The following is a 12615-nucleotide window of genomic DNA, read 5'->3' on the forward strand; positions in this document are numbered from 1 at the left end:
CAGACTGTAAAGACTTGTGAGGAGAAGAACGAAATGCTGAAGGAAACAGGAAAGGCAGAAGCCTCACCTCCACCCACCATATTGTGTAACGTCTTATCAGTGATGTTATAAATCATAATAAGGTTCTTCCAGTGAATTGTGACTCAGGGAAGAGGTGCGGTCACCCAGCACCCAATATAAACCAAGACTCCCTGTGGACCAGCAACCACTCCAAGCTGAAGCCTTCACTGATTGTCCAGCAACCAGAACAAGAGCCAAGATGAGCCAGATCGTCCTGTACTCTGGAGAAATGTTTACTGAGTCTTATGATACCTATGCAACTGACGTACAAAATTATCAGGAAGTCACCAGCCTGCCTCAAGTGAAATCCCTTAAAGTTAGCAGTGGAACCTGGATCGTGTTCTCTGAGAAAGACTTCAGTGGAGACATCGCTGTCTACAAGGCAGGGAACTATGGATCTGGTCTAAAGGTCAAAACAATTGGATCTTTCCGGAAGCTTTCTGGACATTTGGAGAATCCTGTGATCACTGTGTTTGACCAAACCAGCTATCAAGGATCACATCAAGAATATAAAGACCCTGAATATCAAACTGTGAGACTGCCAATCCTGTCTCACAAAGTGGGCAATGGGGTTTGGATCCTGTATAATAGCGCAGGTCTCCATGGGAAAAGCATTGTCAGCATCCAAGGAGATGAGGTCACTGATGAATCAGTCACAGCATTGGAAGGTCCGGTGAAATCCCTGAAGGCCTACCTGATCTACGAGGGAGAAAAACAATAATGAGCCATGGAATCCCTGCCTAACTCCTCTGCTTACCTGATCCCTGACCTGCAATCATCTCTAAGCCTCCAGAGGACCTTCCATCATCTGACCAGAGACATTTCATCAGTCCTGTCCTCACACCATCACTGAGACCTTATATGTGATGTAAGGGGACCAACTATCTAGAAACCAGAGAGACATTGAGCTCCTCCTCACACCCTGAAGATGCCGAGGACCTAAGCTGAAGGCTCCTGATTCCTGGGGCTTGTCCCTCTTGATTTTGCTTCTTGACCCTGATACTAGAATAAAAAGCTTTTGTTTGCATCAGATATTTGTGGTTTCTTCTAAGGTATAAGATTCGGGGACAGAGGACACAGGTGGGTTCTTCTCTACTTGGGGTTAATGCCATGGGTAATACTGTGTCAGGATCTCATCTGAAAGCTACAAGTAAGATGTTTCCGTGTAGGTTACCAATAAGGACCCAGCCTGGGTGAAGGTGCATTACCTACAACATTTATATTAAAGCCATAAAGGCTCTTAACCTAACGTCACCCAGGTGTAAAGTGAATTTAAAACGTCACTTTTATTAGTGAGTAAAACGGCTGTGAGCCAACACTTCAGTTAGTAACCTTGCTTGCTGTGAGGGATTGCCCCTTCATTTTGTATCCTGGATGCCATTTTACTTTGCTGGTTTATTTTCGGTCAGAATGGAGAATTGCTGGAGACAAACAGTTACTATAGTAATAGATGGACCGGCCCTCCAACATGTGTAAATCCCATGGATGCAATGTAGAGAGTTTACCGTACATTTATTGGGGTCACTCACAAATCTAATAACACATCTAAAGCCTACAACCTAAAAGCCTGTACATGGGTGTATGTGCCAAGGAAGTCTGCTGCAGACACGTAGAACGAGGGGCAGAAACACTCTGTATAGATCAGGAACCACACGGCGTATTTAGCTGCCATCTGGTACCTGCTCGCAGTGGTGGGAGGACACGCTCCAGTCCAGCTAAGGCTACTTTCACACTTGCGTTCGGGGCTCCGCTTGTGCGCTCTGTTTGAAGGCTCTCACAAGCGGCCCCAAACGCCTCCGTCCAGCCCTAATGCAGTCTGAGTGGATGTGAATCTGCTCAGAATGCATCAGTCTGGCGGCGTTCAGCCTCCGCTCCGCTCAGCAGGCGGACACCTGAACGCTGCTTGCAGCCTGGCCGTGCGGATCCGTCCAGACTTACAATGTAATTCAATGGGAACGGATCCGTTAGAAGTTGACACAGTATGGCTCAATCTTCAAACGGATCCGTCTGCGGCTACTTTCACACTTAGAATTTTTTTTACAATATAATGCAGACGGATCCGCTCTGAACGCAAGTGTGAAAGTAGCCTAATTCCTAGACACTTCACAGTATTTCCTCACTTGCAGGAACGGTGTAATCAGTCCATATGAGTATCAATAGGTGCAGCTCATACTCCCAGTATCCTTATCACAGACACTATATCGCCTGGTCTATTATATAGTCCTATTATCACTCTTCAATCACACCGCTCTTATTCAGTGGTATATGTCCCTTTAATGGCTATTTGAGGTAATGTATGCCCGCTTGGGGGAGTTACTTACAGTTCCGTCGGTCAGCCAGCGGTGGCGTCCCACTTCAGCGGGCTTACTTGGCGCTGTAAATAGTAGCGATGTGCTAGATGTTGGCAGTGGGCGTCCGTTGTCTCAGCAGAAGTTTCATCCGGCAATTTTACTTCCATCGCGGTTTCAATGCGATATGCGAGCTTTATTATTGTCTATGTCTGCAAAATGATCATTCATATCTATCCTATGAGATAAAAGTCCGTAATAGCGACATATTGAAAATATAATCTAATGTTTACATATAAAATCGGAAGGTAAACAGTTGACATATCAGAGGACTTCAACGAGGGTCAGCCGGCACTCCGTTTGTAGGCGTGGTGCACGTGTCCAGGGCCGAAGTCCGAGTACAAATGAAAGAAAAGACCGGCACTCACTTTGTCTTCAAAGGTTTTTTTTCCTTTTTATTCGCCACGCATAGAAATGTTCAGTGACGCGCGTTTCGGCTCTATAGCGAGCCTTTCTCAAACCAATGGCATATAACAAAGTCATACAATACAGGTGATTTAAATAGACCGCCACAGCGGAAATGACATCATGTAGTCATGGTGATTTAAACAAACAAAATGGAATGAAAAGTAAAAAAGGAAAAGAGAAAGCAAAGGGGGAGGGAACAAAAGAAAAGAGAAAACACAAGGTAACAATTTAAATAATCAGATACACGTGAGAAACAGCCCAATCGCAACAGCATCAATGAGAATGGTAGCAATCATGAATTCTTATGAAGTTCTCTAGATATTCGTACTAGCTTGCAATTCAGATGATGCGGTTGGGGGGTTCCTCACGTTTTCTGTAAAATACAAGAAAATAAAGTATAAGTTTAGCATGCATGTAAAAGAGACAGACATCTACAGGAAGCTATGGAGATCATACTCCCGGTTTAACCCCATGGGTTCCAGTGTCTGAAGTGTATGAATCCAATAGGATTCACGCTTCTTTAGCATTTTTAAACGATTACCGCCTCTGCGAGGTTGTTGTACCTGCTCAATAATTTGAAAGTGCAATTGCGCAATATTGTGCTTACAGCGGTCAAAGTGATGAGGGACGGGTAGGAGTAAATTATTTTTTCTGATAGTGGACTTATGCTTGGAGAAGCGGTCCTTCATTCGCATGGATGTTTCGCCTATATATAACAGTCCACAAGGGCACTTGAGTAAATATATGATAAAACTGCTATTACATGTGAAAAAGCCTCGAACTGGAAAGCGCTTGCCTGTATGGGGATGCGTAAAATATTCCCCTTTGATTACACTTGAACAGTGTATACACCCTAGGCAAGGGAATGTGCCCTTTCTAGGAGTTGATAGAGTCTGCTGTCGCTTCTCAGTTTGAGCACTACCCACATCCGCCCTCACCACCATATCGCGGATATTTTTGTTACGTTTATAACACAATAATGGAGGATTTTTAAACTCCTCGATAGAGGGATAAGCCCTTGACAAAATGTTCCAATGCTTAGAAAAAATAAAGTCGACACCTTATTGACCCATGGGTGGAACTTAGTAACAAACGGTATACGTGACCCCCTGGACTCCTGTTTAGGGGTCAAGGAGGTGACCCTACTTCCTCTCACTATCCAGCAGTGCTGTGGGATATCCTCTATTCTCAAATCTCATAGACATTTCATCAAGACGTTTTTCTTTCACTTCAGTATTGGAAACAATCCTACGTACCCTTTGAAATTGGGAATGGGGTAATGCTTTTTTTACTGTGGGAGGATGATAGCTTGAGAAATGGAGAAGAGAATTTTTGTCGGTATTTTTGATATACAAATCAGTCACAATTGACCCACCTGCACCCTTAATGACCAGGGTGTCTAAAAAATTAATCTCATGATCACTATAATGTAAAGTAAACTGCAGCTCGGGCCAAATTGAATTCAAAAATTCTGAAAAGGCACGAAGGGATCGAATGCCGCCCCGCCATACACAAAACACGTCATCGACGAATCTTCGCCAAAAAATACAATGAATTTTAAACAGATCATTGGTGTAAATATACTTGTCTTCAAACCATGACATGTATGAATTTGCATATGGCGGTGCGGCATTCGAGCCCATCGCGGTCCCACAGCACTGCTGGTAGTAGGTGTCCTGAAATAAAAAATAATTTTCAGTTAAAATAATTTCAAGAAGTATCAGGAAAAATTCTTTTGCACCTTCACTGTGAGAGGAGAAGGATAGAAGCCACTCTACAGCCCGTATACCCTTCCAGTGAACAATAGAAGTATACAAAGAACAGACATCGAAGGTAACTAATAAATCATCATCCTGTAACACCAGGGTCCCAACCTCACGCAAAAATTGATTCGTATCAAGCAGGAAAGACGGCATACTTTTGGTTAGGGGTGTCATAACCTTTTCAAGCAAAATAGCTGGTGGAGACAAGATAGAGTCAGTCAAGGCCACAATGGGCCGACCCGGTGGTTGAGACAAAGATTTGTGCACTTTGGGCAGTGTATAAAACACTGGTGTTACAGGATGATGATTAATCAGATATTCCCCCAATTTGGGGTCAATAATCTGCTGTGAAATAAATGTATCAACCAAAGTACACAATTTCTTTTTTATAATGTATACCGGATCGCCGTCCAAAGGACGATATACATCAGGTATTGGCCAACTGGCCCAAGATCTCACTGACGTAATACTCCTTGTCCATAAGGACAAGAGCACCCCCCTTGTCGGCAGGCTTGAAAATCAGGCTATCGTCCCCCAATAAGTTATCGATAGCCTGCTTTTCAAGGCGCGACAAGTTGTGGTTTACATGAAATCCAATCTGCCGTATCTCCTGCAAAGATTTTGACATGTCACGTTGGACCAATAAAATAAACGTTTCAACAGGATGATAGCACTTAGGTGGTTGAAAATGACTCTTGGTTCTCAGTCCAAAATCCTTCAATGATAAGCAAGTGTCACTGGTGGTTGCTGTGCTTGCGCTTTTTTCAACATTAGTGGACTGCAAGCCTGAGAAGTGTGCCTTAAGTCGGAGATTCCTAAAGAAGCGCTGACAGACCATGTCAAACTCAAAACTGTCAAGCGGACTAGTAGGACAAAATGATAGTCCCCTCTCCAGTACCTGCAACTGAAGGGGACTTAGGCTTTTAGAGGATATATTGAAAATTAAAGTGTCATCTCTACCTGAGAGCGTGTTGTCCGTGGTGCGTCGATGCCCCCGATAATGGCGTCCTGCTCGTCTGGTATTTTTCTTTGTTGAGGTCTTTGTCTCCTTCTGCCTAAAAAAGGCGTACGCGGAGGTCCAATAGTGGAATCACTTCCCGATCCGGATGACATCGAGGTTCCCCGACGTTGCTGCCTGGTAAATAGAGGTATGGCTGTGCCAGACAGATCTTGCCATTTGTATACACGTTTATTCTGATAGTCCTCAGAATCTCTGATAAATTTCTGGCGTTTAGTACTTTCTATCTCCCTTTTCAGGTCAGCGCCAATTTTTTCCACTTTGGATTTGAGAGTAATCAATTCCTCAGCTGGTAAAGCGTCCTTCAGTTGCGTCTCAATGGTGGCAATTTTCTGCCTGCTAGTCATGATAGCTTCCGTCAGATATTCGATGGTTAATACCATCAAGTCCATGGAGCACTTATTTAGAATATTTGAGAAGTTAGTGCAATAATCAATGTTGTCACAAAAAAACGTAGGTCTCAAATGGACTCGCAATCCACGTGGGATACGGTGCAAGCGGCAATATTCAGCAAGTGTAGATACATGTAGTTCCCAGGAGGTTAATCTCCTCACCTCCTTTTCAAGTTCTCTCCCTCGATACTCCGTGGGAGGTATTTTGAGAAAGTCCACATTAGCGGTCACATTGGACACGATCTCCCGTGCCCGCTCTTCCGTATAGGAGAATGAAGCCATATTGCATAGAAAATACACAGGTGCTCGTGTCCAATGTGACCGCTAATGTGGACTTTCTCAAAATACCTCCCACGGAGTATCGAGGGAGAGAACTTGAAAAGGAGGTGAGGAGATTAACCTCCTGGGAACTACATGTATCTACACTTGCTGAATATTGCCGCTTGCACCGTATCCCACGTGGATTGCGAGTCCATTTGAGACCTACGTTTTTTTGTGACAACATTGATTATTGCACTAACTTCTCAAATATTCTAAATAAGTGCTCCATGGACCTGATGGTATTAACCATCGAATATCTGACGGAAGCTATCATGACTAGCAGGCAGAAAATTGCCACCATTGAGACGCAACTGAAGGACGCTTTACCAGCTGAGGAATTGATTACTCTCAAATCTAAAGTGGAAAAAATTGGCGCTGACCTGAAAAGGGAGATAGAGAGTACTAAACGCCAGAAATTTATCAGAGACTCTGAGGACTATCAGAATAAACGTGTATACAAATGGCAAGATCTGTCTGGCACAGCCATACCTCTATTTCACCAGGCAGCAACGTCGGGGAACCTCGATGTCATCCAGGATCGGGAAGTGATTCCACTATTGGACCTCCGCGTGCGCCTTTTTTAGGCAGAAGGAGACAAAGACCTCAACAAAGAAAAATACCAGACGAGCAGGACGCCATTATCGGGGGCATCGACGCACCACGGACAACACGCTCTCAGGTAGAGATGACACTTTAATTTTCAATATATCCTCTAAAAGCCTAAGTCCTCTTCAGTTGCAGGTACTGGAGAGGGGACTATCATTTTGTCCTACTAGTCCGCTTGACAGTTTTGAGTTTGACATGGTACTGTCAGCGCTTCTTTAGGAATCTCCGACTTAAGGCACACTTCTCAGGCTTGCAGTCCACTAATGTTGAAAAAAGCGCAAGCACAGCAACCACCAGTGACACTTGCTTATCATTGAAGGATTTTGGACTGAGAACCAAGAGTCATTTTCAACCACCTAAGTGCTATCATCCTGTTGAAACGTTTATTTTATTGGTCCAACGTGACATGTCAAAATCTTTGCAGGAGATACGGCAGAGTGGATTTCATGTAAACCACAACTTGTCGCGCCTTGAAAAGCAGGCTATCGATAACTTATTGGGGGACGATAGCCTGATTTTCAAGCCTGCCGACAAGGGGGGTGCTCTTGTCCTTATGGACAAGGAGTATTATGTCAGTGAGATCTTGGGCCAGTTGGCCAATACTGATGTATATCGTCCTTTGGACGGCGATCCGGTATACATTATAAAAAAGAAATTGTGTACTTTGGTTGATACATTTATTTCACAGCAGATTATTGACCCCAAATTGGGGGAATATCTGATTAATCATCATCCTGTAACACCAGTGTTTTATACACTGCCCAAAGTGCACAAATCTTTGTCTCAACCACCGGGTCGGCCCATTGTGGCCTTGACTGACTCTATCTTGTCTCCACCAGCTATTTTGCTTGAAAAGGTTATGACACCCCTAACCAAAAATATGCCGTCTTTCCTGCTTGATACGAATCAATTTTTGCGTGAGGTTGGGACCCTGGTGTTACAGGATGATGATTTATTAGTAACCTTCGATGTTTGTTCTCTGTACACTTCTATTGTTCACTGGAAGGGTATACGGGCTGTAGAGTGGCTTCTATCCTTCTCCTCTCACAGTGAAGGTGCAAAAGAATTTTTCCTGAAACTTCTTGAAATTATTTTAACTGAAAATTATTTTTTATTTCAGGACACCTACTACCAGCAGTGCTGTGGGACCGCGATGGGCTCGAATGCCGCACCGCCATACGCAAATTCATACATGTCATGGTTTGAAGACAAGTATATTTACACCAATGATCTGTTTAAAATTCATTGTAATTTTTGGCGAAGATTCGTCGATGACGTGTTTTGTGTATGGCGGGGCGGCATTCGATCCCTTCGTGCCTTTTCAGAATTTTTGAATTCAATTTGGCCCGAGCTGCAGTTTACTTTACATTATAGTGATCATGAGATTAATTTTTTAGACACCCTGGTCATTAAGGGTGCAGGTGGGTCAATTGTGACTGATTTGTATATCAAAAATACCGACAAAAATTCTCTTCTCCATTTCTCAAGCTATCATCCTCCCACAGTAAAAAAAGCATTACCCCATTCCCAATTTCAAAGGGTACGTAGGATTGTTTCCAATACTGAAGTGAAAGAAAAACGTCTTGATGAAATGTCTATGAGATTTGAGAATAGAGGATATCCCACAGCACTGCTGGATAGTGAGAGGAATAGGGTCCCCTCCTTGACCCCTAAACAGGAGTCCAGGGGGTCACGTATACCGTTTGTCACTAAGTTCCACCCATGGGTAAATAAGTGTCGACTTATTTTTTCTAAGCATTGGAACATTTTGTCAAGGGCTTATCCCTCTATCGAGGAGTTTAAAAATCCTCCATTATTGTGTTATAAACGTAACAAAAATATCCGCGATATGGTGGTGAGGGCGGATGTGGGCAGTGCTCAAACTGAGAAGCGACAGCAGACTCTATCAACTCCTAGAAAGGGCACATTCCCTTGCCTAGGGTGTATACACTGTTCAAGTGTAATCAAAGGGGAATATTTTACGCATCCCCATACAGGCAAGCGCTTTCCAGTTCGAGGCTTTTTCACATGTAATAGCAGTTTTATCATATATTTACTCAAGTGCCCTTGTGGACTGTTATATATAGGCGAAACATCCATGCGAATGAAGGACCGCTTCTCCAAGCATAAGTCCACTATTAGAAAAAATAATTTACTCCTACCCGTCCCTCATCACTTTGACCGCTGTAAGCACAATATTGCGCAATTGCACTTTCAAATTATTGAGCAGGTACAACAACCTCGCAGAGGCGGTAATCGTTTAAAAATGCTAAAGAAGCGTGAATCCTATTGGATTCATACACTTCAGACACTGGAACCCATGGGGTTAAACCGGGAGTATGATCTCCATAGCTTCCTGTAGATGTCTGTCTCTTTTACATGCATGCTAAACTTATACTTTATTTTCTTGTATTTTACAGAAAACGTGAGGAACCCCCCAACCGCATCATCTGAATTGCAAGCTAGTACGAATATCTAGAGAACTTCATAAGAATTCATGATTGCTACCATTCTCATTGATGCTGTTGCGATTGGGCTGTTTCTCACGTGTATCTGATTATTTAAATTGTTACCTTGTGTTTTCTCTTTTCTTTTGTTCCCTCCCCCTTTGCTTTCTCTTTTTCCTTTTTTTACTTTTCATTCCATTTTGTTTGTTTAAATCACCATGACTACATGATGTCATTTCCGCTGTGGCGGTCTATTTAAATCACCTGTATTGTATGACTTTGTTATATGCCATTGGTTTGAGAAAGGCTCGCTATAGAGCCGAAACGCGCGTCACTGAACATTTCTATGCGTGGCGAATAAAAAGGAAAAAAAAACCTTTGAAGACAAAGTGAGTGCCGGTCTTTTCTTTCATATCAGAGGACTTGTCCAGACACATAGACATACTGGTCTTTATGAATTACACATACAGTGAGGTGGGATAACGCTCCCTAGTAGTTGGAGCATGATTAGTAATGTAGGAGATGGAACACGGAATATATACACTCACATCGCGCACCTTTAACTATTCCGCTAGGTGGTGTAATCCTATCAATTTAACCGAAAAAAAAAAGGTTTGCAATTTAACCATCCCAGGACCGCCACACGCAGGGATGCGTCCTGGCGGCGCCACTGTTGTTCCTCCTGGACGCGTCGGCGCATCCTCTCGCGAGAGGCGAGATTTCCTGTGAACGCGCGCACACAGGAGCGCACGTTCACAGGAACCGAAGGTAAACCAGTGGATCTCCAGCCTGCCAGCGGCGATCATTCGCTGGCAGGCTGTAGATGCGATTTTTAACCCCTGAAAGGTATATCAGACGCTGTTTTGATAACAGCGTCTAATATACCTGCTACCTGGTCCTCTGGTGTCCCTTTTGCTTCGATCGACCACCAGAGGACACAGGTAGCTCAGTAATAATTAGCACCAAGCACCACTACACTACACCCCCCCATCACTTATTAACCCCTGATCACCCCCTGTCATTGATCACCCCCCTGTAACGCTCCATTCAGACGTCCGTATGTGTTTTGCGGATCCGTGGATCCACGGATCCGCGGATCCGCAGAACACGGACACCGCGGATCTTCAAAACACGGACACCAGCAATGTTCTTTCCGCATTTTGCGGATCCGCACATTGCCAGAACTATATAGAGAATGCCTTTTCTTGTCCTCAATTGCGGACAAGAATAGGACATGTTCTATAGGCTCTACAAAAAACGCAGTGTTCGCCCGATCAGGCCTGATCTTGTGCGCACACTTGTGTTCAGTCCGCCCCACCGCAGAGACAGAATTATTATTTTTTCTGATCACTGCAAAAACACTATAAAATCACTGCGGCGCTATAAAGATCACTTTTGAGGGGCATGGCGAGTTCATAGAAGATTTTTATTTTTTTGCACAAGTTAGCGGAAATGTTTTTTTTTTTGTTTTTTTTTTCTTACAAAGTCTCATATTCCACTAACTTGTGACAAAAAATAAAATCTCACATGAACTCGCCATACCCCTCACGGAATCCAAATGCGTAAAATTTTTTAGACATTCATATTCCAGACTTCTTCTCACGCTTTAGGGCCCCTAAAATGCCAGGGCAGTATAAATACCCCATAAGTAACCCCGTTTTGGAAAGAAGACACCCCAAGGTATTCCGTGAGGGGCATGGAGAGTTCCTAGAAAATTTATTTTTTTGCACAAGTTAGCGGAATTTATTTTTAGTTTTTTTTTCTCTTACAAAATCATTTTCCGCTAACTTGTGCCAAAAATATTCTAGGAACTCACCATACCCCTCACAGAATACCTTGGGGGTGTCTTCTTTCCAAAATGGGGTCACGTGTGGGGTATTTATACTGCCCTGGCATTTTAGGGGCCCTAAAGCGTGAGAAGAAGTCTGGAATCCAAATGCCTAAAAATGCCCTCCTAAAAGGTACTCATTGGAATTTGGGCCCCTTTGCGCATCTTGGTTGCAAAAAAGTGTCACACATGTGGTATCGCTGTACTCAGGAGAAGTAGGGCAATGTGTTTAGGGGTGTCTTTTTACATATACCCATACTGTGTGTGAGAAATATCTCTGTAAATGACAACTTTTCCCATTTTTTTATACAAAGTTGTCATTTGACAGAGATATTTCTCTCATCCAGCATGGGTATATGTAAAAATACTCCCGAAAACACATTCCCCAACTTCTCCTGAGTACGGCGATACCAGATGTGTGACACTTTTTTGTAGCCTAGGTGCGTAAAGGGGCCGAAAGTCCAACGAGTACCTTTAGGCTTTACAGCGTTGCTCACAATTTACCCCCGCCCAAAATACCAGAACAGTAAACACACCCCACAAATGACCCCATTTCGGAAAGTAGACACCCCAAGGTAATCGCTGAGGGGCATATTGAGTCCATGAAAGATTGAACTTTTTGTCACAAGTTAGCAGAAAGGGAGACTTTTTGAGGAAAAAAAACAAACAAAATCAATTTCCGCTAACTTGTGGCAAAAAAAAAACTTCTATGAACTCGCCATGCCCCTCACGGAATAACTTGGGGTGTCTTCTTTCCAAAATATGGTCACATGTGATGTATTTATACTGCCCTGGCATTTTAGAGGCCCTAAAGCGTGAGAATACAAATGCCTAAAAATGCCCTCCTAAAAGAGACTCATTGGAATTTGGGCCCCTTTGCGCACCTAGGCTGCAAAAAAGTGTCACACATGTGGTATTGTCGTACTCAGGAGAAGTAGGGCAATGTGTTTTGGGGTGTCTTTTTACATATACCCATGCTGGGTGAGAGAAATATCTCTGTCAAATGACAACTTTGTATAAAAAAATGGGAAAAGTTGTCTTTTAGAGAGATATTTCTCTCACCCAGCAAGGGTATATGTAAAAAGACACCCCAAAACACATTGCCCAACTTCTCCTAAGTACGGCGATACCACATGTGTGACACTTTTTTACAGCCAAGATGCGCAAAGGGGCCCAATTTCTAATTAGTACTTTCAGGATTTCACAGGGCATTTTTACGCATTTGGATTCCAAACTACTTCTCACGCTTTAGGGCCCCTAAAATGCTAGGGCAGTATAAACACCCCACAGGTGACCCCATTTTGGAAAGAAGACACCCCAAGGAATTCGGTGAGGGGTATGGTTAGTTCATGTAAAATTTTATTTTTTTGTCACAAGTTAGTGGAATATGAGACTTTATTATTATTAGTTTTTTTCTTACAATA

General features: G+C 43.3%; 1 protein-coding gene across 1 annotated transcript; it reads left to right on the plus strand.

The window, feature by feature from the left end:
• The first annotated feature begins 259 nt into the window (after positions 1-259).
• LOC122930301 (beta-crystallin A2-like) lies at positions 260-781 on the plus strand. Its single transcript, XM_044283568.1, has one exon. The coding sequence runs from the start codon at positions 260-262 to the stop codon at positions 779-781; it is 522 nt and encodes a 173-aa protein (XP_044139503.1).
• Positions 782-12615: the final 11834 nt, after the last annotated feature.

Source organism: Bufo gargarizans, chromosome 1, assembly GCF_014858855.1.
Source record: "Bufo gargarizans isolate SCDJY-AF-19 chromosome 1, ASM1485885v1, whole genome shotgun sequence".
In the NCBI taxonomy this organism is placed as follows: domain Eukaryota; kingdom Metazoa; phylum Chordata; class Amphibia; order Anura; family Bufonidae; genus Bufo; species Bufo gargarizans.

What these genes read in the sequence shown, in the direction of transcription:
- LOC122930301 (XM_044283568.1), top strand. Translation starts at nt 260, where the DNA reads ATGAGCCAGATCGTCCTGTACTCTGGAGAAATGTTTACTGAGTCTTAT.